This window comes from Tursiops truncatus, chromosome 8, assembly GCF_011762595.2.
Source record: "Tursiops truncatus isolate mTurTru1 chromosome 8, mTurTru1.mat.Y, whole genome shotgun sequence".
Lineage (NCBI taxonomy): Eukaryota > Metazoa > Chordata > Mammalia > Artiodactyla > Delphinidae > Tursiops > Tursiops truncatus.
In genome coordinates this window covers 12,153,868-12,181,141 of record NC_047041.1, presented here as the reverse complement: position 1 = coordinate 12,181,141, position 27,274 = coordinate 12,153,868, and the positions used below count along the sequence as shown (strand labels likewise).

Genomic DNA, 27,274 nt, shown 5'->3' with positions numbered 1-27,274 from the left:
GCAGACGAGTACAGTTGATCCTCGTTATTTGCAGATTCCATATTTGCAAATTGGTCTGCTCGCTAAAATATATTTGTAATCCCAATGCAGTAGTCCTGGTGCTTTCACAGACACGCACAGAGCAGTGAAAAATTTGAGTGGGTCGCCAGGCATGTTCCCAGCTGGGGTCCAGCAGGGTGATGCTCTGCCTTCTTTTGGCTCATACTGTAAACAAGTGTGCTTTTCACAGTCTCTGCAGTGTCATGTCTTTCCCATTTTTGTGCTTTTTCTTGGAGATTTTGCTGTTTAAAATGACCCCCGCACTTAATGCTGAAGTGCTATCTAGTGTTCCTAAGGGCAAGAAATCTGCAATGTGCCTTACAGAGGAAATACAGGCGTTAGAAAAGTGTTGTTCAGGCGTGACATCTAGTGCTGTTGTCCAATATTATTGAATCAACAGTATGTATTAAATAAGATGTCTATCAGCAGAAACACACGTAAATCGAGGTTATGTGCTAACTGGTCGATGAAAATGTTGTGACCAGAGGTTCGCAGGAACCTAACCCTGCTTTTCCCTTAGGAGAAATGGTTCAGTCTCCCTAATTCAGTGCTTGTGGCAACCTTATAGAACGCAACTACCATGAATAACGAGAACCAACTGTAATGAGTTGAGCCAGGAGAGAAGACCAGGAAGGAGCAAACAAGAATGGCTGAAGTTTTCCTACAGTGGCCTTTTCCTTCTGCATTCATGACCCCATACTCCTGCTCTCTTGTTTTCTCACAGTGTCCAAGGACCTCATCTGCCCCTTGATACTCTGGCCTTGCTTCTGATTCCCCTGATGTAGAAGTAGAATCTAGATCCCACATTCTTGGGGCCGAAAGGATTAATAAAGGTCCTCTAGATCACTACTCAAATCAAATGCTTGAATTCTTGCAAATGTGTTCTCATGAAGTAGGGTCTGTGCTTGAATGCCTCCAGTGTTGGGGAACGCAATACCTATAGGGACAGCATATTCCATCTTGGGAAGCTCTCATTGTTAGAAAGTTTCTCCGTCTATTGGGTGGAATTCTTTCTTTCTGAAGCCCTCTTCCTTTTGTCCTTAGTTCCATTTCTTGGGTTCACACATCTAGTCCATCCTTCCCAGAACTGCTTGTACTTGTTCCTTCTGGAATGTGATTTCAATCTCTTTCCTGGTCAATATGCTTGCAATACACTCCAGTTAGTCTATGCTTCCCTGAAAGAGTGGTGTGTGGAACGATATGCAATATTCAGGTGTGGTCTGAGTAGAAGAGCACCCTCTTCCCTTGCATCAAACCTGCCATCCCTTTGTAAGTAGTGTGTGCCGCTGACTGGGTGCTCAATAAATATCTGGTGAATTGAATAATAATGTGTTAACACTTTGATATTTATTTCCACGTTGACCAGCTCTCACACCAGGCTCTCTAATGGAGGAACGCCAGGCATCAACCAGCCCCTGGGCTCAGAGAGAGCTGTTTCCTGGCAGGTGGGACAGTGCCCTTCCTGGCATCCTTCTCGTAGGTGGCCACCTGCTTCATTTTTTTCTTTTTTAGTAGAACTTTTTTTTTTTAATTTTATCTTTGGCTGTGCTGGGTCTTTGCGGCGCGCGGGTTTCTCTAATTGCGGTGAGCAGGGGCCACTCTTCGTTGTGGTGCACGGGCTTCTCATTGAGGTGGCTTCTTTTGTTGTGGAGCATGGGCACTAGGCACGCAGCCTCAGTAGTTGTGTCTCGCAGGCTCTAGAGCACAGGCTCAGTAGTCGTGGTGCACGGGCTCAGTTGCTCCGTGGCATGTGCAATCTTTCCGGACCAGGGATCGAACCCATGTCCCCTCCATTGGCAGGCAGATTCTTAACCACTGCACGACCAGGGAAGTCCAACCTGCTTCATCTTCGTGTCCAGGCAGCCGAGCTTCCAGTGCCCTCCTACGGTCACCTTCCGAGGCCTCTTTGTGTTGTCCCTCTCAGGCCTGTCTCTCTCCGGTTTTGCCCCAAAGCCCTTTGAAAAGCTATACCACATTATAAATCTACCTGACACTTTCAGGAATTCATGTATGAGTTGGAAGGAGCTAGACTAGATCCTTCTTTTATAGGTTAGATGACTGAAGACTAAAACGAAGGGACTTGCCCAAAGGAACTTCATAATTCAATTCAACAGATATTTCTTGAGCACCCATTCTAGACCAGGCGCTCTCCTGGGAGCTGGAGCTCCAAAGGGGAAATTATTAATGCAATTGTCAGATATTTACTAAGCACTGATTCCACACTAGGCATTGGGCATATGTGGGGAATAAGACAGAGCCTTACCAGTCATGGAATGTATTTTGTAGTGCAGGAAATGGACTTGAAACAAATAATTATCTAAATAATTATATGAAATAAATAATTATCTAAATAATTATATGATGCGTGCTACAAAGAAGAAGTTCAGGGCATTATGCCTGAGTCTCTGTGATGGGGAGTGAGAGGTTGGGAAGGGCCTCCCCAAGGCGGGGACATTCAGGCCGAGGGGTGATGGATAGCTGGGCATCCCCAGGTGGAGGGGACTGTGATGAGCCCGAACAAGGGCTGCCAGAGCTAGTGGTCACGTGTGCAATTCAGAGACCAGGGCCAGCTGAAGACAGGGCCACATCAGGAAGCCAGAACCCCTGATGCTTTACTTTCTCCACTGTCCCCCACTGTCCTCTTCCTCAAACTTTATTTAAATATCCTGTCATATATTACCTCACACCAGTCAGAAAGGCCATCATCAAAAAATCTACAAACCATAAATGCTGGAGAGGGTGTGGAGAAAAGGGAACCCTCTTGCACTGTTGGTGGGAATGTAAATTGATATAGCCACTATGGCGAACAGTATGGAGGTTCCTTAAAAAACTAAAAATAGAACTACCATATGACCCAGCAATCCCACTACTGGGCATATACCCTGAAAAAACCATAATTCAAAAAGAGTCATGTACCACAATGTTCATTGCAGCTCTATTTACAATAGCCAGGACATGGAAGCAACCTATTCATCAACAGATGAATGGATAAAGAAGATGTGGCACATATATACAATGGAATATTACTCAGCCATAAAAAGAAACAAAATTGAGTTATTTGTAGTGAGGTGGATGGACCTAGAGACTGTCATACAGAGTGAAGTAAGTCAGAAAGAGAAAAACAAATACTGTATGCTAACACATATATATGGAATCTAAAAACAAAAAATGGTTCTGAAGAACCTAGGGGTAGGACAGGAATAAAGACGCAGACATAGAGAATGGACTTGAGGACACATGGAAGGGTAAGGGTAAGCTGGGATGAAGTGAGAGAGTGGCATGGACATATATACACTACCAAATGTAAAATAGATAGCTAGTGGGAAGCAGCTGCATAGCACAGGGAGATCAGCTTGGTGCTTTGCGACCACCTAGAGGGGTGGGCTAGGGAGGGTGGGAGGGAGACACAAGAAGGAGGAGATATGGGGATGTATGTATATGTATAGCTGATTCACTTTGTTATACAGCAGAAACTAACACACCATTGTAAAGCAATTATACTCCAATTAAGATGTTAAAATAAATAAATATCCTCTCATAAATACATAAGTCAGAATCAAAGGCAAGGAAAAGCAAAGTCTGACCTCAGGGATGTGGACTTTCAAGCAGGAAAGCTTATGGCAAATACCAATGGATAAGAAATAACAATTAAAATGTTTTCCAAACATTTAACTACACATCCACAGCCCAGGAAAATTAATATCTTGGGGGCAGTGCAGCAGAGTGGACCTGCCTGGGTTGAATCCGCATTACGTGTGGAACTTTGGGCAAGAAAGCTAACCTCTCTGAGCCTCAGTTTTCTAATCTGTAAAATGGGGATGATAGTATCAATAGTACCTCCCTTATAGTGTGGTTGGGAAGATTAAATAACAAATGTAAAGCATTTAGTCCAGTATTTGACATGTGATAAATGCTCAAAAGTATCAGCTTGTATAATTTTCTTGTAGTTAGTCCTTTACTAACTAGTTACTAACTAGTAACTTGTAGTTAGTCCTTTACTAACTAGTTACTAACTAACTAAAGGACTAGTTAGTCCTTTACCAACTAGTTACTTACTAAGTAACTAGGATAGGAGTTCACTGATGCCCAAAATGTATTTATGGAGCATCAGTTGTGTTGCAGGTACTCTGCTAGGGGCTGCGTATAGAGTAGTGAACAGGTAAGGTGTCCTAATCCCCTGGGCCAGGCACTTTCATCCTTTTTGAACATGACTCGCATTCTGGTTGCCAATCCAGGGTGCACATTAACACCCACCTACACATAATTGAAACCAAAGCTTATGAAACAGTAGTTGCCCCTGGTGTGTGGGTTGCACTCTGATCTATTCTGGATATATATTTCATTTTTAAAATGCAGGTCTGGACCCACTAAATTGATTTCCTAACCCACTAAAGGGTAGCAGCCGCAGTTGAACAAAACACTGCCTTAGACCAACTCAGCTGAAGGCTTCATCAGCCCAGGAAGGGCTCATTTGATAGGGAGTCTTCCCAGCTTTCCCCGGGATCGTTTTTGATCTCTTACCTTTGGCATTTGCCACTGTTGTCCTTTGATCCTGGGTGTTTACAGTATTGTGCATGTAAGCACATGTTTTCCGCTAAAAGAATAGTTTGGCTGAGAGAATGAGCTCTTCCACCAACATCGATAACTCCCTTTGTTCCCCAGGTCAACCCCTGAGGCAGGGCCCCTCACTCGTGATCCAGTCTCCCATGTGAAGTAAAGTTTTATGATTGGAGATATTAGATTTAAAGCCCATAAACATTTTGTTCCTTCATGCCAGGGGTTCACCACAGAGGCTTACATTACAGATCTTTTTGGCTGGTCATATATCAAGGCACAGACCTATACTATAGACACTCCAAACTATAACTCAGTCTCAATTCCTGGGGCCTCTAGCCATGGTGGTTCACATCTGACTGTCATTCTTCCTGCCTGAATGTTGAAATTAGTTCCGTGAACTCAAGGAGACACTAATACATTATTTTGTGTATTCTTCCTAGTGAGGACTTCAACTTTGAACCCTGAAACTGAGGTTAAAAAAACTGAGTCGTTGGTTATGGCTCGTCCACCTTTGGGATGGCCCTAGAGAACAAGGATCTGGAAGAAAGAGCTTGCGTTTGCATAGGGCTTTAAACTTTTGTCACATCTGTGATCACCTCATATCATCCCAATAAGAGAAGGGGAGAAAGACTAACTACCCTTGTCTCATAGGCAGCAAAATTGACTTCCCAGGGCCACACAGCACATGGCAGGGTAGAGCTTGACTTCTGGTCAGCTGCATTTCCACCAGACGGACAGTAGTGCTATTATCTTAAGTTCCCATGGCTTATTAGGGCTCATCGAAAGCCATCGTACACACTAACTCAGTTGCTTAGCAACAGCATTGCTGTACTATGGGTAGGCAGATTCTTTTATCTCCACTTTGCAGATGAGGAAGATTCAGAGAGGTTAAGTGACTTGCTCTAGGTCACAGAGCTTATGCATGGCAGAAGAGTTAAGAAAATGTAGGTCTCCTGGTGCCCTCCCACTGCATCTCCCTGTGCTAAGCCCCTAAGAAACTACCCTGTGCCTTGGTCAGGATCACTCTCGTGGACTCTTGTAGCTGAATACCTTCAGGTCTGTATTCTCCAAAGAACACGTTCACGGTGATCAGAGAGGTGTGTGGGAAGGCCCAGATCTTAAGGTCGGGGTAGCCTGCACTTGCCCTACCCCGACCAGATAGTATAGCAGTAAATAGGACCTGAGTTCAAATCCCAGTTGCATCCTCTATGAACTGTGATCCTCAGCAAGTTGTTTGACATCTCTGAGTCTCAATTTCAATCATTCATTCATTCAACAAAAACTTGTATGAAATGCCTACTTTAAGCCTTTAAGTGTTATTACTGTTGTCTGAAGCGCCTACCTTTCTCAGGTGGGAATGATAACAGGGTTGTGATGCAGAATCAGAGAAATTTACATAAGCAGATCACGTGGCTGAGTGCCCAGCGTGCAAAGGTGATCAGTAAGTGTTTGCGAACTCTGACTCTGGAGCAGAAGGACTTGCCAGGCCGTGGAGTTACGTCAGCCTGTCTAGAAGCTGCATCCTGGCAGCGCTGATGCAAAGAACAATCATCTACACGTACATAGAATATTAAATGTTACAGAGCCGTGTGTGTACTCACAGAGGCGGGTACGGATGTCAGGAAATCCCTCAGGGTTTTAAACATGAATCCCTTTTTACCTATTTGGTAGAGAACAAAGCGGCAAAATGACAACCTCAAGTGATTCTAGGCGGGAGCGAGAAGCGTGTGGCTGCTCTGGGCAGGACCACCCAGCTCAGGCGACAGCGGAGGGCTCTCCTCCTGCGGCACAGGGAGAAAGACAGGTGGTGAGCAATGGTCTCATTAATGAATGTATAATGACAGCCCGGGCCAGATGCTCTAAAGGAAAAGAATGTGGTTCGGGGAGAAGTTTGACTTTGGGAGTTAAAGGAAAGGCTTCCTGAAGGTAGTGATTTCTCAACTGAGGCCTGAGGCTTTAACAGGTATAAACTAGATGAAGGTTTGGAAAACTTCTTTCTATAAAATAGGCCCAGATAGTAAAAATTTAGACTTTGCAGCTTTACTGCTGTAGGTGAGTGCAGTCACAGACAGTACAACAGTGAATCGGCGTGACTATGTTCCAATAAAACTTTATTTCCTGAAACAGGCAGTGGGCCGGATTGGGCCTGTAGTCCGTGGTCTGCCAACCCCTGGACTAGCTGAAATGGGGCTGGGGGCCAAGGGGTCGGGCAGCAAGGAGAGTCCAGACAGGGAACAGCACGCACAGAGACCCTGGCAGGAAGGCGCTTGTTGCACGTGAGCTCATAGGTGTGCCGGGAGCACAGATAAGGCCGGGAAAGAGGGTGTGAGATGAGCGTGGAGGGTGGGCAGAGGCCAGGCCTCACGGGGCTTGGTGGGCCATGTTAAGGATTTTGGTTTCTATCCTTAAACGAAAGTGGGAGAAGAATTGAAGGGTTTCAGCAGGGGCCGGTGTGATCATAGTTGAGACTTGATAGAGACGGCTGGCTGCTTCTGAGTGGAGAACAGAACAAAGAGAGGCCCCGGGGGACCCTAGTCCAGGGCAAGTTCAGTGGGAGCTTGGATTAGGGTGGGGGGCAGGGAAAGGTGAGAAATTAAGTGACTTGCTCAGGGTCACCCAGCCCCGAGGTCACAGTGCTGGATGCTAATGCGGTCTCTGGGTGACACACAACCAGCTCTTTCAGCAGGTGATGCCTGCGGTCAGGGCCCCTGGACAAGCATTTCCCATGGTGCATTGCTGAGGGAGTGACCAGCTTGCTTACGCTGATCCAGGGTCACACGGCAGACCACACTCATTCAACTGTACAGCACCCACCTCTCCAGGGGACCGTGGGTTGCCCATATCAATGACACAGGGTCTGTTCACTAAAGGCCCCATCAGGCCTTATCTGTACTTCCCTTACAGCAGTTCTTTCAGGCTTGGTCACTTGGTTGCTCAGCCAGGAATCTTAAACACAACTGCTGGAAGGAAAGGACCAATTCGAGACAGCTATCCAAATAGCAGAAGGAAATGACGGTTCACAATCAGAAAAGAGACACTATGAAAAGTAGACAAATTAACTTAGGAAAGCACGGAAATGAGGGTGAGAGGCCATCACATTTCAGTAACCAATGAGCAGCACTATATCACAGGACAGGATCATAACTGGCTTCAAAATGATGACACTGCATGAAGGTAAAGATGTCTCCTCTGTTTAAGAGGACGGCAGAAAGTATAATTCCCTTTGAAAGAATTTTGGGAAATAATACTTGCAAATAAATAATTAAGACCCTCCCCCCCAATTTTAGTGCTTAAAGGAGCAACATTATTATTTTTTAATTTGAATTTTATTTGATTTATTTAATTTTTATACAGCCAGGGAGCAAGGTGATGATTATTAATTTATATAGATTCTGTGTCCTTTGAGGAAGTTGGATAAATGATGCTTTCTGTGCACGTGCGAACACGTGTCATATCAGTTATATTTACCTCGATTTTCATATTTGACGAAGCACTTCTAGTTTCTTCTGAGAGCATAGAATCAGCCGTGGGAAGGAATACACATTTGTTTCAAATATTGTGATCGCAATGAAGCAGCACGTTGATTTTTTCCACACCTCAGCTCTGTGATTCAGGTAACTTATTACCTAGGTGGACATCACTTTCCTTACTCATAAGTAGGGTGGCAGTGAGATGCGTAAGCGTAAACGAGCGTCCAGCACAGGGCCTGTGAGCGTGGTGGCGGCAGCTTGCCCGGCCAGCCAGAGCCCGTTATACACTTTTCCCAACTCGGTGTCCCGTGACTGCATGTGGGTAGCGTGAAGTCAGCCATGGTGGGCGTGTTTACACCACAGACGTGGGCAGATCAGACAAGGCCTTTTTTCCTGGAGAGCCAGTTTTTAAACGTTTCCTAGCTTGCCACAGGTGCGCCCTCAGCCTCTCTTCATTCCTGCACCCTTGCCTCTCCCTGACGTCATGTTTGTCGTCTGAGTTGCTCTATGTGCTTTGCTCGAATCCAGCTTGCATCAGAGTCACTGGAGAGCTGGTTACAATACGTACTGCTGGGTCCTGCTCCTAGACTGTCTGATTTAGTCAATCTGGAATGGGGCCCAAGAATTGGCATTTCTAACGCTGACATTGCCGGCGCAGGAACCAGAGTATGAGACACTGGTCTCATCTACTCAACTGGAGTCTACAGTTGAGGGCACAGAAGAGATGCCCATCTTCTGTCTCAGACGATGGCATGACAAATTCTATGAATACTCACCTAGTTCTTGGCACATATACCATCAGATTTCATCTCCTTAAGAACCCTAGGAAGTAATCATTACTATTTTAACCCCCATTTTATAGATGGGGAAACTGAGGCTCAGAGGGATTAAGTAACTCACCCAGGGTCACACAGCTCATAAGCAGAGAAGCCAAGTTAAACTCAGGTCCTCCCACTCTGGGGCCGTTGCATTCGTGGTACAGACTGTGAAAAGCTCAGTGCTGAGTAGAGGCTGGAGTCAGCACGCCCAGCTGCGCACCCGCAGGGCCACATCAGCCCAGGGGTGCCTTTTTCTTACCTGCCTTGAGGTGCTGTATGGGCTTGCAGTGGTGGTGTCCAAATCCATACCCTCTCCTCCCTTCACTGCAACCCCTGGAGTCTCTAAACTGGTGGGAAGGCAGAGCAAGTGGGAGAGACACAAAGCACAGGGAGCGGGCCACGGAAAGACATTACCTGAAGCATAGTCAAGCCGGCACACGTGGGCCTGTGGAAGAGGTTTACAAAGCCGCTGTCCCTGCAGGAGGTTCGGGGGCAGGTGTCAGCGGGGTGGAGCAAGGGAATTTGGCTGGAGACAGAGCCGCAGATTGTCGGTGATGAGCGCTGTCTCTCCTGCCCACCCCTGGCATGTGTGTGGCATGCAAGATGCCCAGTGGGTGGGGCGATTAGCCTGTATCCCAGGGCGCCTGGCTCTGGCTCCTGCTCTCCTTCCCACTGCCTTTCCTCAGTTAGATTGCTCCGGGTTATAGCTGCCAAAGCCGCTTTGTTGGATCTGATGAGTTTATTAATTTCTTGGGGGCTAATGGGAGGGTTGGTGGGACATTCATTTCCTGACTGGAGCTTGGGGGCTGATTTGTCTTTTTGCCACGTCCCCGGAGGTGGGTGTGGGAGGCGACATGGCTCGGGCTGTCGGATCTGGGTCTGGGTAAATTATTTCTGTCTCTGGCTTTTGTGGCAACCTACCTACCTCGTGGCTTGGGTCAGACAGGGAGTGTGGAGCTGGGGCAGGCAATCAGTGAGGACTGGGTCCCCTGAGAACAATGGGGGGGGAAATGGGGGGGGGAGTGGGGGGGAGGTCTTGCTGGTCCTGTCGGTGTGAAGTGCATGTTTAGATGACAGGACTCTGAGAAGCTCAGTCCTGTCCCAAACATCCAGGTGCTGACATCCGGCCTAATTGTTCTTTATGTCCTTCTGTCCAAATCTGGCCCTTCCTATCCTAGGAGACTGTCAGAAGCCAATTCTAGCCATTTTGCAGAGAGGGAAGCAGCCTCATTTCACCTGACTTTGTGGATGTAAAAACCCAGGAGGGAAAAAGCCGTGTCCAGGGTTCTTGCTGTGTGGCCGAGACTCCTTTGAGCCTTTCTCCTCCTCCTTATGTGGAGGAGCCCTTGGCATCCCCGCCCAAGAGACAGCAGCGGACACGGAAAAGTCTTGGATTTAGGAGTCAGACAGCTCTGTGTTCAAGCCCGTGCATCACCTGCTAGCCAGGTGACCTTAGGCAAGCCATTAAACCTCTGAGCCCCAGTTTCCTCGTACATAAAAACATCATCACTACTTCACAAGGCTGGTGGGAGAATTCAAAGAGATGATAGAACACATCCAGCACAGGAGGGGTCCGGTAACTATTGCTCTCCTTTGCCCTTCACTTGAAAATCTAGCTGCTTATCCCTCATCTTCCCCATCTCTCTCCCCTGCCGAGAGAGGGGAGGGGGGGAAGCTCGGGCCGTACCCTGACCTGGCTGGTCCCCGCTGTGGACCCTCCAGAGACCAGAGGACGCTTGCCTACCTCCTGTTCATGCCCTACCGACAGCAGCACTTAGCCCAAGTGATGGTTTCCCCGGCCTCCAAGTACCGGTCCTGAGCAGGGTGCCGGGCTGTGAGCACGAGCAAGCCAGCCCCTCACAGGCTAGCCGGGGAGGTGGACAAGTAAACAAGACGTGCAGTAGGACGCTGGAAGAGCCGGGCAGGAGAGCCACGAAGGCTTCCTTGGCGAGGCTCATCCAGGGTTAAGAGCCCAGGGGTTAACGCTCAGAGGTCTCAGCTGATGGGGAGGTGACCTCGGGCAAGTTGGGCTCCTATCTTGGCGTCAGTTTCTTTATCTAGACGGGGCTTCCGGTGTGGATGTGCAGAGCACACGACTTGTAAACTAAAATGAGCAGGGGCACGTGCCTCACTTTTCTGCCCACGCAGAGGTGGGGAAACCTGCCCAGCCCCCTCTGGTGGCGTCCTTGCTGAGGCTTGGAGAGGGGTTTTTGGTCATCTCTCCTTTGGCAGGTGAAAGACTCACCTGGGGAGACCATCGGGCTCCTGCCTGGACCTGGAGGCATCCAGCCTGGCCCTCCCCTCTTCAAGGTCCAGACCATGACGTCAGGGAGATGGTTACTGCCCCCTGTGACCCCCAACGCTCCGGCCCCGGGGGAGGGGGGGTGGGGACCAAGAGTGAGATGTGTCTTTATTGTGGTTGGAGCTTCCACAGGAGGAACCCAGAGCCCAGCTCTGGTGGGTAGAGCCATGTGGCATCCATGGAACTTGTGAGGGTTTTCCAGGGAAGCTGCCGCTGGGGCCTGGCAGAGGCGTATGTGTGCATTTCATTGGTTTCCTAGCCAGCTATCAGCCATCTCTCCTGGTGGCCCACCTCCAGCACCCAGCAGCAGAAGTGAGTTGCCAGGGGCTCCAGCCAGTAGAAATGTATTGGTAGCACACACACGTATGTGTAGTTATAGAAAGGGTTCCACTGAGAAAACAAACTCCCTAAAAACCCAATGATGCTGAATTTCGATTTAGGTGACTTTCTAAAATGGGGGAACTGAGTAAGTTGCGGGTATGTTCCCCCCTAGGAGTCAAGACAATGGGGAAAAGGAAGGAAACAAGCATTTATTGAGTTTCAGCTGAAATACATTCTCACAATGACCACATAATGTTTCTATTATTCCCATTTTACAGATGAGGAAAAACCTTCAGAGAGGTTCAGTCATTTCTGGGTTTACTCAGTGGAGATCCACCCTCGTGGGTCTGGCTGAACCATGTACCCTCGAACTGGCACATGCACGATCTCAGCTGGCTCTAAGAAGGCAGAGCAAACGTTACTGCCTCCATCTATAGCTGGGGAAACTGAAACTCGCAAAGATCGAAGTAATTTGCGTAGGTTCTCGCAGCCAGCAAAGTGAATCCACCAGGACTAGAGCCTGGTCTTCCTTCCCTCTTCTGGTTCATCCATCCATTGTGCAGCCAGCAAAGCGAATCCACCAGGACTAGAGCCTGCTCTTCCTTCCCTCTTCTGGTTCATCCATCCATTGAACCGTGCAGCAAACATTTATTGAAGAGCCTCGTAAGGCCAGTTCTCTCCAGTAGCCTTTCTGGTTCTTATTTAGATAATGAGCTTTATGGAAGGCAGACTGTAGTGAAAGGGAAGGCTCTGTCCTGCCTCCAGATGATGCAATTCCAGGGGCTCCCTTCCCTTCTGGGTGAGAGAGCATCCCTGAACTGCGTTGCGTTCCTGATTTCTTTTTCCATTTTCCTCTTCCACCTCTCTCTTAAGTCTTCCCCTCCCCTCGCAGTCTCCCCACCCACCCCTGACCCCCCAGCCCTGGTAGCTCCGCCCCGGTCCCGCCCCTCTGCTCTGCACTCTGCGTCCCTCCCTCCTTCTGTGATGTACATGTACCCCCGCCGGAGGCAGGGGACCGGCCTCTCAGCTCCCCCAGCCCTGGAGGCCCGAAGGACCTCAGCACCCCAGCTCCCCAGCCTTCTCCTCCCCCCACCCCTTCCCAGCCTGTCTCCTTGGTCTCCTCAGATCGGCCAGTGGCACGTGGCAGACGGCCTCAGCATGGACAGCCGCCTCTACGCCTCCAACGTCTCCGACAGTCTCTTCAATACCACCCTGGTCGTCACCACCATCCTGGTAAGCGGGTGCCCCCTGGGCCTCCCAGCTGCCACTCTCCGGGGTGCCTCCTCCATCTCCAGGCATTCCCAGCCTCCCCGTGAACAGAAGATGGGAGCTCTAATCACAGCACGGAGGCCAATTTATGACAGTGTAATTAAACTCAAGTTGTTGTTTCATATGGAAATGATATCTGATGAGTTCCAAAGCAGCTGGGGAAGCAGGATGGGGTGGCAAGACAGCACAGTTTGTGGACGCCTCTTCCAGGGGCACCCTGACAGCCAGGGCAGCTGTGCACAGCCAAGGGCAGGGCACCTAGGACACGCGGGAGAAGTCCCCCAGGGCGGCTCCTACTCTTTCACGACAGCCTGCTTTGCTGGGTGCCTACTTGTACAAGTTGCATCCCTGGCAGTGGACACCTGAATCTCAATGGGTTTGCATGGCCTCTTTCTTCATTTCCAGATGGTCAGAAGAAAGTTCGCAATCTGTAGGGCAAGGGACCATCTGCCTTTTTTATTTGATTCATTTCTCTTCGACAATTACCAAGCCCTTCCCCCATGTGCCAGGCACTGTGCTCATTCTTGGAGACACGAAGCTGAGTAAGACTCAGTCTCTGTCCTCAAACAGGCTGTAATTTATTAGACGGCACGAATCAAGTGCGTTCACGGCCAAAGTCATCTTCTTCTCCCCTCCCCCCATCCCTGAAGACTTCAGGTTTTAAAAGATTTGTCCATTAACCAACTGCATGTATTAAGTAATTATGAGTTTGCCCCCTTCCCCCACCTCCTTTTAACCAATCAAAAACCTATTTCCCTGCCGGGCCCAGCATCTTATCCACAGGAGATAATCAGTGTGGCCGCACTGATGGAATCCCAGCCCCAAACAGACTCGACTGTTAGCCTGTTTAGCCTATTGTGCTGTTGCTAACTGTGCAAGGTTTGGAAACGTGTCCGTTTCTTTCAGGCTTTCGAGATGATAAAAAGAGCTCAGGGACCTCCATCACTACATTCATGAGCTCCTGGGGCTCAGGAGCCCTGCACTGAAATAACTGATCCCCCGTGAGCAGAGCAGGATAAAAGCCAGGAAAGAGGCGCACGCCTAGCGCCATGGGGGGTGAACGAGAGAGAGGTCCCATGCCATCGGGGAGGTCAGCAAAGCTTCCGAGGAGAGGGACATTGAGGATGGGCCCCCAAAGACAGGGCTGATGAGGAGGGAGAAGTGGACTAAGAGAGTATTATCAGGCACTCAGGAAATGCCAAAAAGTGCAGGTTTCTAGGAAATGGGCATTGGTAGAGAGGGAAAGGCCTGAGGCTGGAGAAGTGGGCTGGGCCCATAATGCTTAGGGACTTGAATGTCAAGCTTGTGAGTTCTCCCTTCGTTTGGTACAAGACAGGGGCTCACCGAATATTTTCAGTCATTCGTTCAGTGAACATTTGGGGGGCACTCCTGTGTGCTGGGCGCTGTTCTAGGTGCTCAGGTGTAGACAGAGCTGAGGAAGGGGAGAGGGGTTGCTGGCTTCACTGAGAAGGGCACATCCGAGTAGAGACCTGATGAGGTGAGGTGACAACCACGTGGCCGTCTGGGAAGGAACATTCCAGGCAGAGGGAACAAAGCAAAGGATGGAGAAGGCAGTTCCAGCTCGCAGGGTTTTAGCCACTCCCCATCTCAGCCCAAGCTGAGCTCATCTGAACCAACGTGGAAATGTCAGCTGGATTTGGGGGGGGGTGTCACCAAGCCCCTGAGACCTGGGGGCGCCTGGCTGAGCTGTAGCGATGCTGACCGGCAGTCCTGGCCGAGTTGGGACAACACGCGCACGGTTGCTGGGACCTGCTCTGCCTCTGAAGGACTTCCTGAGTCTGTCACCTGCTGTCCATCCTCAAGCGCATGCCCTAACATAGGTGTAACCACCTCTTCACTGGAGCTGCGTGTGGCCTCCTCAAAGATCCCCTTCTCACTTGTTCAGTCTGTCTCTCCCTAGCCCCGCCCTTCTGGCTGCGCGGTCATTCTAAAATCAGAACCGTCCTGTCATTTCCTCACTTCAGTGCTGCCCAGGAGCGACCGGCCCTGAGCTTGGAATATAAACCTCTCGTCATGCAGCCCAGCCTGCTGTACCTGCTTCCTCTCCATGCCACGTGGGGTCTGGCAGCATTGGACTGCCTGACACTTCCTCACTGCGTCATGCTGTTCCCTGCCTCTGTACATGCTGTTCCCTCTGCCTGGAATACCCTCTCTGTGAATTCCTGTTTCCACCTGGAAATACTTGTACAGCCTTCACAGCTTGGCTCTGATGTCCCCTCTTCCGTGAGGTCTTCCCTCATCTGCCTCCTGCCTGCTCCCTGCCTCTCACATTTTGTACACACCTTTCTCCTATTAGAGTTGATGTTTACAGCTCTACCTCCCCTTCCAGAATGAGGGCTCCTGAAAGACTGGGGGGCCTGACACAAAGTAGGAGCCTGATAATTACAATTTTCTTTTCTTTTTCTTTTTTTTGGCTGTATTGGGTCTTCGTTGTTGTGTGCGGGCTTTCTCTAGTTGCGGTGAGTGGGGACTACTCTTCGTTGCGGTGCGCGGGCTTCTCATTGCGGTGGCTTCTCTTGTTGCGGAGCACGGGCTCTAGGCATGCAGGCTTCAGTAGTTGTGGCACACGGGTTCAGTAGTTGTGGCACGTGGGTTCAGTAGTTGTGGCACATGGGCTCAGTAGTTGTGGCTCACGGGCTCTAGAGCACAGGCTCAGTAGTTGTGGCGCACGGGCTTAGCTGCTCCGCGGCATGTGGGATCTTCCCGGACCAGGGCTCAAACCCGTGTCCCCTGCATTGGCAGGCGGATTCTTAACCACTGCACCACCAGGGAAGTTCCTGATGATTAGAATTTGAATGAAGGAATTCCTTCCTACAGGGTCAGAGATGTCCCTCAAAAGCCAGTTAAGAGTTTGAGAGAGAAATGGGGACATTGCCGGGTTGTACTTCCTGCCTTTCCGGGACTGGAATTGGACGGGGCTCAGAGCTCTGGCACAGACCCACGGGGACACTGAGACCGCAGGGTCATGTTTCTAGACTGGGAAAGTCAGTCTGACCCTGTGTGTGTGTGCCTGTGTGTGAGTGCATGCACGCACACGGTTGTTCACATATGCACACGTGTGCTCATGAGGGTGGGGAAGGACACTTTTGTGAAAGGGAACATTTAAAAACATGGCCAGTACGATTCAAATGGGAACCTTCTCTTGTGCATGTGTGTAGAAGTCAGTAACTCTTACCAGGAATGATTACCTTAATTTAGTCCCTGCTGGCCATTTGGGGGACCTCCTTGGCAAATGGCCATCTGAATGATTTATCCCTTAAAACTCAGCACACAGGCCTGTTGCATCCTGCTACTGTCAGGGTGCAGTTGGGACTTGCGAGTGATTTATTGGTTAACACCGGCAAATACACAGAATTAGCCGCAGCTCCCACCCCTAGAACACACCCCTGCATCAGAACCCGGGTTAAGCACTTTGCCCTCATCACTGCCCGCCAGGACAGGGCTCCAGGCCAGCACGCGGCCCCCAGACCCTCCAAAGTGCCAGTGAGCACCGCCCCCTCCCACACGGTTCCTCCCTCCAGCACTGGCTTCCTGTTTATTTACTCTAAATATGTCAGTGAATTTTAAATTAACAAGTGCAGAGAGTTCTCGGGGAGAAGAGTTTTGTGACACTCCTTGGGATGGTTAAAGATACCCTGGGAGGTTGCCTTCCAACCCAGGCGTGGAAATGCCCAGCCAGGCCCTGTCGGTGAGGCCATTTCAGCACTTTTCACCCACACAATCCACAAGTGCTGGATGCTGGGGCCAGGTGGGGGCCCCAGAGACAGGGAGGAGTCCGTCCCAGGCTCCACGTGCGTTCTACCTGCGAGCCGGCACGTGTAGGAGGACGAATAATGCGTGTGTGGAGGCCTGGCTGCGAGTGTGGTAGCGGTTCTGAGAAGTGGGTTGGGGTCAGAGGTGGGATGGGACCCCAGGGACAGAGATGAGTTAGGTTAAGCAAAAGCAGGACAGAGAGAGGCCCGTGAGCTGAGGACAGCATGTGTGGAAGTCAGGGAGCTTGGGCCCATTTCACGGACATGACAGCGCACTTGACCATGAACCAGAAGCCCATCACCTTCAACTTGGAGCTCCCTCTCCCTGGCACGGAACCTCCGACCTTCCCCTCTTCCGCTTCATCACACCCACAAGACCGCTCTCCCTCTTCCTCCCTTTGCAACCTCTGGCCTCTCTGGCTGCCCGTCTTCCCCAGCCCAGAAGCCCCTTTCAGCTTGAGCTCAGCAAACCAGCAGTTCAGCACTTCCCTCTGTTGACTTCTAGAACTGACTCCACCATGATGCTCAGCCATCTCCCCTCCTGCCCGTCCCCAAGTCCACCTGTCCTTGCAAGCCCTGCTCCCAGCTGCCCATCTGCATTCAGCCTCCTGACTCAGCTGGGCCTGGGCAACCCTGCACTCCTCTCTGCTCACCCCACATTGTGTTCCCTGAGGAAACCTTTCCAGGCACCAAGCCTTCCCTCCTACCTGCCCCCAGCTCTGGGGGCTGGCACGGCTCTGTATCTTGGGCCTCCTCCGTGCCCCCTCTGTACCCACATCCATGCTCTCCACCTTACCCCCAGGCCCACTTCCCATGTTCACCTAGACCCTGGCTCTCCCAGGACTTTGCTGCACTGACTAGCCTTCTCTTTCTTCCTTTTCTAAGGATTCCTCCCTTTGTACCTACACATGTACTCTGGTCCCTCCCATCCTAAGACACCATCACTACCACCTTACCTACACCCTGCTGTCCTTGGGCTACCCTCCTATTTAGGGAATCATCATCAAGGGATTGGTGGACACTGGGCAGCCTCCAAGCCTGTTGCAGGCAGAGGGGGAACTGAGGTTTGGAGCGAGACGTGACTGGTAGCAGCTGGGTGGAGAAGCTCTGCCAGCATTTGTCTCTGAACTTCTCAACATCCTGGTCGGCCCTCACCCGTGCACCCCTCGTGCACACCCGTCCTTGTGGGGTTCTGCCATCCCCTCCCCCCTCCCCACCCCAACCTGCCTTCGAAGGTCTCCAGGGACACGTGACCCAGATGCCCTTTCACAGCCCTGCTTCCTCTCTTTGTGGGAATGTCTGCCTTCTCCTGCTTGAAACCCTTTCCTCCTTGACCTTCATGACCACATTTTCCTATTGTCGGCTTTTCTGGCCGCTTCTGCTTTGTCCTCCTCTGCGGCTGCTCTTCATTCTCCCCCTCCCTAAGATCAGGTCTCTCCCTCTGCTGTCCTTCCCCCCGATGGTCTCTCATATGCTGCAGCTTCAGCCACCACCTCTGTCCGGAGGCTGCCCCATCTCTGCCCCCGATCCCGCCCTCACCCCGTATTCCAACATTCAGTCAGATGTTCCCTCCTGGATCGATGACCAGCACCTCAGATTCAACACGTTCCAAAACCTCTTCCTTTTCAAACCATCCGTGGCCACGATGACATCATCCTTGGTCATCTGCTCAGGCTCCAGGGCTCTGAGGACCCTACGCTCTGTGCCTCACACCCAGCCTGGCATCAAGCCTGACCCTCTCTGTGATTCTTCAGCCTTGCAATCCAATCTGACCCCGAGCGCGGCTCAGGACTCAGCATCCCTCAGGAGAGGGTCCGTCCTCACTCCCAGACCTCTCTCTTGCTCTATAACATTCTTTACTCGCATCCTTAAGTCTTTAAAACCCTCAGTGCTTCCCTACTATATATGTATGGTGCACAGTCACCTTGCCCTGGCACCCAAGGCCCACGCTGACCCTAACTCATCTTTCTAAATGTATCCACCACCCCTCCCCTCCACACAGCCCAGGCTCCCACTCAAGGGCAGCCCCATTGTCCACCGAACGGGCCGCTCTCTTTCTCACTCGGGATTTTGCCCTTGATCCTGCCTTTCCCCTGCCCATGAACAGCCCTCCATTCACACCACTTCCATCTGTCAGTGTTCTGTCTTCCTCCGGAGCCCAGCTTGCATCCCACCTTCTCCAGAGAACCTTCCCTGGACGTTTCATCAGAGAGACCCTCCTCCCAACGCTCACAGCTGGACGCGTCCTGCCTAGGGTTTGCGGTTGTTCTGTGCATGTAAGAATCTCGCTTGCTCTGTTGTCAGCATCCTTGTATCTCATAATCCGCCGTGATCCATCTATGTGGAATAAACAAAGGAAGGGGAAGAAAAGGAAGGAACGAAGTGCAGGGTGGGGTCAGATGATGACCTCGAACAAGGTGGAGGGGCTTCCACTGGACCCTCTGTGCAGTGGGACCGTTATGTGTTCCAGGTAAGAGAAGTGTCTTGAAGTCAGGGAGGGGAGCTCACTGCCACCTCCGAAGCACCCCATTACCCAAGCCACTTCTCTCCTTCCACCCCATCTTCGTCCCAACCTCCTGTGTCCCCGACCCCCTCGTCATGTGTGGCTGAGACACCAGGGCTAAGATGAGAATGACAGCTGCCCAGTTTTGCTGCAGGAAAACCCGTATTTAATGCTGAAGGGAAACCACCAGGAGATGGAAGGCAATGACCGCTACGAGGGCTTCTGTGTGGACATGCTCAAGGAGCTGGCAGAGATCCTCCGGTTCAACTACAAGATCCGCCTGGTCGGGGACGGCGTGTACGGCGTGCCCGAGGCCAATGGCACCTGGACAGGAATGGTCGGGGAGCTGATCGCTCGGGTAAGGAAAGAACAGGTGATTTGGATTTGGGGGTGGGCTGGGGGGCAGCTGGAAGGACAGGAGGTTGTGCTGTATCCTCATGAATCCTCCATTTATTAGTCAATCGGTCATGCAGTTTTCATTTATTTGTCCATTCATTGCACAAATCTTTCCTGAGCTGGCAACGAGCCAGGCACTGGTAATATACGTTGAAGAATAAGACCACCTTGATCCCTGCCCTGTGGCTCTCCCGGTCCCAGTCCCCCACCTGTAACAGGTAACGGAGGCCTTGATCGCTGAACGCGGCTTAGAGAATTGGGGTTCCGTTCTTGGATAATCCAGGTGCTTTTTGTTTGTTCTGATTATTTTTTTGGTCATCAGCACCTTGGCAGAGCTTGGACAGGCCCTGGGAGAGTAGAACACACTCACGTCCGTTGACTTTGACACTCGAGAAGCACTCTCGAGGAGACATGGTTAAATAACAGGGGGAAAGGGATCACCTGGCAGAGGAGTTGGTCACGGTTACGGCTATTTCGTTACTTCTTGTATTACGTTCCGCTCTCCTTAATATGCTTGTACAGACCCAGGGCCAAGGTGCGCTTGGGCAGACTGTAGTTTTCAGGGTGAGTGCAGAGACTCAATTGAAACACAGGTGAGCATCACAGAGCGTCAGTTGTCGTTAGGTTAGAGCAAGGCTATAGAAAGTTCTTCCGGGGGCAGAGCTCTTGTTTTCTTGGTGTATACTGTTAACGTCTGTAAAAATTAATTTGATTGTTACTCATTCACTGTCCATATTTCCATAACTGAGTTTTTCTGCTCAGGAAAGGTGATGGGTATCCAATGTGGAGAGCACAGACCTAGGTTCTTATGGGTTGGTTCTTGAACCCGTCCCTACCTCTCCGTGCTTTCCGAGTGCAGAAGGAGCCCCTGCAGCCTCCCAGCCAGTGCCAAAGTGCAGGGTGCTTTACGTACGTTATCTCTAATCCTCTGGGAATATACCTTTTAGTTAGCTGTGATCCTCATTTTACAAATGCACCACCTGAACTCAGAGAGCTTAAATGACTTGTCTGAAGCCACACAGTTAGGGTGAGACGGGGCTGGGATTTGAACCCAGATTTGTCTAACTCCAGAACCCACATTCTTCCCACCTAAGAACACGACCTCAGTTGGAGTGGGATGTCACCAAGAAAGGTCTGCATAAGTCTAGGCCCTTCCTTCTCTCCTTCCTTTTTATCCTCCCTCCCTTTCACTCTTGCTTGCTTTTTTCTTTCCTTCTTTTCTCCCTCCTCTTTATCCATTGAATTCATATGATCTTAACCCTTTCTATGTACCAAACTTGGGGTAAAATGTGCATTTTTTAAATCCTAGTCTTGAAGGATAAAAGTGTTATTCCGGGTATTAAATAAGTGATCCTTGGCGATGCATGATGAAAAGTTCTGTAGAGACAAGAGCATGGAGAAGGTAATTGAGAGCCGAGGTGGGACAGTGGTGAGGAGTTTGCCTGACAGCATTTGCAGTGACCCAGCGGGGTCAGCGGCAAGACTTGTTCAGCGAGACGGTGAACTGTCCAGTTCCTAGAGTCCAGAGGGAGGCTTTGCTGTCAGGGAGAGGCTTGCAAGCAATCAGCAGAAGGTTGCAGAAGGCCCAGGGAGCCCTGGGAGCCTCTCACCGGGGCAGAGTGGGAGGGTGAAGACTTCTTCAGGGAGCTGTCTGCTGTCTTTGACACTCAAGCCCCCAGCTGACGATGCCCACACTTCCTTCCACAGCAAAGGATATGCTGCTCTTCTCGAAGTCCCAGAGCCCCTCCCGAAGCAGTCCTCTTGTTGGGATCCCCTGGTAGAGATGCAGTCCAGTGGTTAAACCCCAGAAAGATGAAATGCTAGGCCTTTTCCTTCCCTTCTTACCGATGTACTCTGTCACCTTGAGCCTGTTTCTTCAGCCCCCTTGGCCTTCCTGGTGATTGGTGGGGTGACTTCAGGGATGTCAGAGTCAGTGCACAGCCATCCCCTTATCAACTCCCAAATGAGCTGTGACATGGACTGGCAGGAAGAGGAGAGGAATCCAAGGCTCAAGGACATGCAGCTTCGTACTGAACGACTTGGGCAATCAGACAGGATCTTAAAATTCACTCCAGGTCGGCTTGCAAGTCAAAACACTGCTGCTTTGGTCTCATCAAGACTTGACTGCGTAGTATTAATTACTTAACTAATTAACCCATTCGTTCAATACAGATCCACCAAACGCTTTCCTCTTTCCTAGACAATGGAGATACAATGGGGGACAAAATAAACGTACTCACGACCCTCATGAATCTTACTAGTGAGAGACAGATATTAATGAATGATCACAGCAGGATATTATTAACACACTGTGTTAAGTACAAAGAAAGAGGAAGTAGAAGGAGCTATGAGAGGGTACCTGCGGGGGAGGGGTCCAGCCTTGAGAGGCAAGGGGACAGGGGAGGGAAGGCTTCCCTTGGGAAATGATGTTTGAGCTGATGTGTGAAGAATGAGAAGAGCATATCTGCCAGAAGGTCGTCTGAATGCCACGGAGTGGGGGCTTATTCTGGGCAGGAGTGCGTGACCCCGGCCCTGCTCTGCCCCGGGGTTCAACGCTTTGATGTGTCTGCCCCAGTGTTCCCCTAGGATCACAGTAGTCCTAGAGCCTGCATCCTTCCTGTATGACCCCTTCCCCAAGCTGCACAGGAACAAGTCAGAGGTTGTAACAGTAGAGCCTTGGGCTACTTGATGTCCCAAGTAGAAGAGACCTCAGAGGTCACGGCACCTAAATCTGTCACTTACACGGATGAGGAAATACAGGCTCAGAGAGCTTAAGTAACCTGCCAAAGATCGCACAGCTGGTGAGTTTGGAGCCAGCATTTAAGCCCTTGTCTGACTTCAGTGCTCGTGGTCTGAGAGCGTGAATCTTGAAGTTAGACCTAACATCAATTCACCCCCTTACTAGCTGGGTGTTCTTACGCAACTTATTTTATCTTTTCCACTCCATCCCCCAAGGCTTCAGTGTTTATCTAGAAAGAATTTTTGTAAGGATTTAAAATAACATACACGTGAGTATGCACACATGCATAGAAAATTTGACATACAGGAATTTCTTTTTTTTAGAGAGTTTGAGGAATGCAGTAGCTTCCTGGGTGTTGGAGTGATGTGCAGTAAAGAGTAGAGGGTCGTCTCCACTGGGCGTTCTAGATCCTCAGTCTTTCACAACCATTGTCACCTGCTTTTTTTTTTTTTTTTAACATCTTTATTGGAGTATAATTGCTTTACAGTGGTGGGTTAGTTTCTGCTGTATAAGAAAGTGAATCAGCTCTATGTACACATATATCCCCATATCCCCTCCATTGTCACCTGCTTACCCAAGACCTTTGCGGTTTGGACATGTGGCGTGTTGGCTGCGGAAGAGCATTCAAGCATCTTTTCTGCTTATGTTTAGAAATCATCAGAGCCTGTGTTTTGGTGTAAATCCCATTAAAAGTAGGAGTGTGGTTGGAGTGAAAACAAGTGGATTCACATGAAATGGGCCAGGTGGCTGGCCTCTCACCCCCAGGGCTGTGTCTGGGCAGGGGAGAGGAGAACCGTGTCTGTTTGGGAGCCTCTTGGGTTTGGATTTATATTGCTCCAGTCACATCCTTCACAGCTGAGCCCACGGCAGGACTGCACAGAAGTGATGGTGTGTCTTGGTGGAGGTATACTTGGCCGAGAGGAGGAGATGGACTAGAGCAGCTTGAAGAAGAAGATGCCCTCAGAACAGCCTCAGCCTCCTCCTGTATCACCCCAATACATTTATTTAAAGTGAGCTTTTAATTGAAATCGTTCAAGGTATTCAGAAACTAAGTTGAATGAGGTAGTCCCTAGGTCACTATTTGATGGGGGACCAGTGGGGTAAAAGCAGAGGGAGAAAGGCTATAGGATGGGGAGGGATAGGGGATGGTGAGAAGACTGGAGGACGGCCTCCTGACTCTGCTTGTGATGTGTAGGGAAAACGCCTGCAGGAGGTGATGCTTGACTTGAATCTTTAAGGACCAGGAGAAGTTGGCCAGGGAGAGGAGGGACATGGAGAGAGAAGAACAGGCCAGGTGGGAAGGAACCAGGGTCCAAGGCGTGGAGACAGGAAGGTACATATGGTAGTTTCTGTTTCAGGTCACTATACGTGGAACAGAGCATGGTGGAAAGCTAGGCTAGGAAGTGGGCAGTGCTCACTGACGAAGGTCCTGTATGACCTTCTACAGCATGGAATGTGGAGGGGCGGGACAAGCCTGGAGGTAGGGGAACCGGGTAGAAGGTCATGTTGCTGCAACAGTTTATGAGAACCAAAAGTAACTTAGGAGTCAGAAGAAGGTACCTATTCAGAGGCTATCTTCAAAGATAACAGTTTGTCTTTTATATAGAGGTATGCAGTCTTTACAAAATACATACGTTTTAAAAGACAAAAAATTACTTGTAATTCCACCATCTAGTAATACCCATGGTTAACATTTCCATATGGGCCCTTCTGATTTCTTAATGAGTATATACTTTACACAAGTTTTTCCTTAAACTGGATCATAATCCTTATGCTGTTTTGTAACCTGTTGAAACTATTTAACAGATAAATCATCAGGACTCGGGGACCAAATGGATGTGGCCAAGGGGAGAGGGACAAGAGTAGGATGACACCCAGGTTTCTGACGTGGACGTCTGGGTGGATGGCGGTGCCAGTCATTGAGGTGGAAAGTTCAGGAGAAAAATAGGTCTGGGAGGAAGGACGGGGATGATTTCAGCCTTGAAAATGGTAACTTTGAAAAGCCTTTTGGACACACAGGTAAGGATATTCAGCAAGAGTTGGCTAGAATGGGCTCAGCGGATCGAAGCTCTAGGTGTGGGAGTGGATGTAGATGGTTACTGAAGCTGTGAGGAGAGAAGGAATCCCCAGGGAGAAAACCATGCGTTCAAGAGGGAGGTGAGGGAGGAGAGCCTGTGAAGGCTGCTGAGAGAGAGCGGGTAAAGAAGTTTCCCACCTCTTGAAAGGAAGTACAGAAGAGCCTTCATCAGATTTAGCAGTGCAGGAGCCACGGGCAAGAGCGGTTTCAGTGGGTGGCTGGATTGAAATCAGACTGCAATGGTTGAATCCTTGTGCAATACTCCTCAAAGAAGCTTCGCTCTTATGGGAAAGCAAGATAAAGGGTTGTAGCTAGAAGGAGCTGTGGAGCTGGGAGGTTGGCTATTGTTTAAAATGAAATCGTTTATGGAAGTGGCTGCTGGGAGTTGAGAATGCATCTCTTAGGGATTGAGGAGAGGCAGGGACGGTCACGTGGCTGGAGCATCGTGGTGGTGGTGGGGTAATGACAGTCAAGGTGGGCAGGACAGAGAGGGTGGGGGGAACAGCGCATTCATGAAGGGGTCTGGAATCCTTGCCAAGACACGAGCACTTCTTCCTGCAGTGGGTAACTGGGAAGCACTGCAGTCAGGGGTGTGTCTGTCCTGGGTGTTGTCCTAGTCGCCCCCCACACTTGTGCACTGATTTTTTTGTTTTTTGTGGTACGCGGGCCTCTCCCTGTTGTGGCCTCTCCCGTTGTGGAGCACAGGCTCAGTGGCCATGGCTCACGGGCCCAGCCGCTCCGCGGCATGTGGGATCTTCCCGGACCGGGGCACGAACCCGTGTCCCCTGCATCGGCAGGCGGACTCTCAACCACTGCACCACCAGGGAAGCCCTTGTGCACTGATTTCATGTTTGAAACTGCTTTCACAGCATTGGCTCTTTATCCTCCACAATGGCTCTGCGAAGTGAATATCCTTATCCCCGTCCTATGGGTGAGCAGCCTGAGGCTTAGAAATACAAATGACTCACCCAAGGTCCCACAGCCAGCGAAGGGGCACCTGAGTCCTCAACCACAGCATATGGCCTCTCCTGCGGGAATTACAGCCTCATCTGCCTCCAGTCACAAATGGCGTCCCCTCCTGAGAGGTCCTTCTAGGCAGAACATTTGGAGGATGCCCAGAATGTGGTACCCATGTCTGATTCTGGCCCATAAAGGAATTGCACGTTATCTTTGAAGTGGAAGAGCTGGACGGATGAGCTCTCTGACCCCTTCTCCTCTCGCCCAGTGTGTGTGAGCCATCCTTGTCAGTTCAGCCCTGAGCACTGGTATCCTGGAAGGCGAGAGGCTGCATTTCACATCCTTGGGGCCCAGCTTGGGAGAGAGCAAAGCACATTCAGGAAGAGAGAGACCCCCCCTCAAGCTTCCCAGCTCAGAACCAAGCACCCTGCTGGCATTCAACACCATGCTGGCAGAACGGCCCGTTTAGGTTCAAAGAGAAAAGGGCTTTAGAAGGCTTAGATGCAAGGCTCATAAGCCTTGGACATCGAATAGCTCTTACCAATGACATTTTGATGAATTAAGTATAAATGAAGCTGAAATACCTCATTCCATTTCCCCTCCTGGTTCCCTGGGAGAAAGGATTGTGGAGAGAGTTTGCCAGAGACTTGGTAGGGTGGGCTGTCTGTGGCCTTAATCCACTGGGAAAGTTGTCCAGAGCCATTTTGCTGAACGAAAAAAAAAAAAAATTACAACTAGTCCCCTGGGATTCCTTTTCCCCTTGAAGCCAGAGACTATTTTAACTGCAAATAGGTCATAGAATTCTATTCTTTAAAATTAAGGTACAGATCCAGGGACTAAAACTGAAAGCTCGACTCTTTCCGCATGTGACGGCCAGACTCAGGGACGGCTTTCTTCTCCTCCTTAAAGCCTGGTCTCTGCATTTACTCAAATAGGAAGAGGGGAACTCCAATTTTAATTCAACCATTCATTCATTCCTTCCTTCATTCATCCAAGTGCTCCCTTTCTGACAAGCACCATGTGGATGTGAGGGGTTGCTGGTAAGGAATTCAGGATCTACTCAAAGAGGCAAACCAAGAACTCCTGTACAGTGTGATACGTGCTCTATTAATAATATTAAGAATGATGAGAATAACGATGGCTGACATTTACTAAGTGTTTCCTGTGGGCCAGGCACCGTTTTCAGTGCTTGACTATACTAACTCATTTAGTCCTCACAATAAGCAAATGTTGCAGGTGAGGAAACTGAGTCGCAAAGCAGATAAGGAACCTGTTCATGGTCACGTGGGTAGTGAGTGGCAGGGGCAGGTCTGGTGGAAGCACTGTCAAGGTATGTACAGGTATGAACAGGGAAGGGCTCACCCAGGAAAGGACCACTGAACAGAGTACTGAGGATGGAGAAGCATCTCAGTAGAAAAGAGTATTCTAGGTGCAGCAAAGGCTGAGATCATGCCAGGCAGTGTGAGTGGTTCTCTGCAGCTGGCGTCAGGTGCTGCAGGGAGTGGAGGAGAGGAGTGCTGTAGGCAGGAGCCAATCGTGACAGGATTTAAATGGTTGGATACTTAAACTATGTCCAGAGAGCTAATGGGGAGCTGTTGAAGAGTGAGGTGGTCTGTTTGTTTTATTCCAGGAAGGGAAGAGTGGCGTAATTGGTGTTGATTCCGGAAGGTTAGTCCGACAGGGAGAGGGGGATGGATTGGAGGTGGGAACACCAGATGCAGGTATACTCATCAGATGGTGGTCCAGTGATGCAGGGGGACGGGATGGGGCCCGAAGGAAGGCAATGGCGGTGAGGATGCGCAGGAGAAAATGGCAACGGTGTGGGGTCTCAGCATTTAATCCTAGGACCTACTGCGTGAGGGAGCCCCCCTTTCCTGGAGACTTTTAAGCATGGGTTCAGCTCATCCTGCCTCTCAGGAGAAGAGGGAGGGCTGTTTGACTCCGAGCAAGGTCCTTCCTGGAATGACTTCTTGAGGGATGCATGTCAAGCAGTGGTTCCTGCATACCACCCCCCAAGACCTGGGAAGGGAGGAAATCCATCTTGTCTGGTTC

General features: G+C 50.2%; 1 protein-coding gene across 9 annotated transcripts in view; it reads left to right on the top strand.

Moving 5' to 3' along the window:
• The window catches only part of GRIK4 (glutamate ionotropic receptor kainate type subunit 4), a 354,683-nt gene that overhangs the window by 260,877 nt on the left and 66,532 nt on the right, over positions 1-27,274 (top strand). For 8 of the 9 annotated variants that reach the window (XR_012333292.1, XR_004527810.2, XR_012333293.1 and 5 more), the window contains 2 exons: positions 12,633-12,740; positions 19,207-19,425. Coding sequence is in view for 6 of the 9 variants with exons in the window: in XM_073808072.1 (XP_073664173.1) it covers positions 12,633-12,740; positions 19,207-19,425 (327 nt within the window). In the remaining 3 variants the exon portion in view is untranslated. The remainder of the gene's footprint in view (positions 1-12,632; positions 12,741-19,206; positions 19,426-27,274) is intronic. The other variant, XM_033861894.2, reaches the window with a different exon arrangement.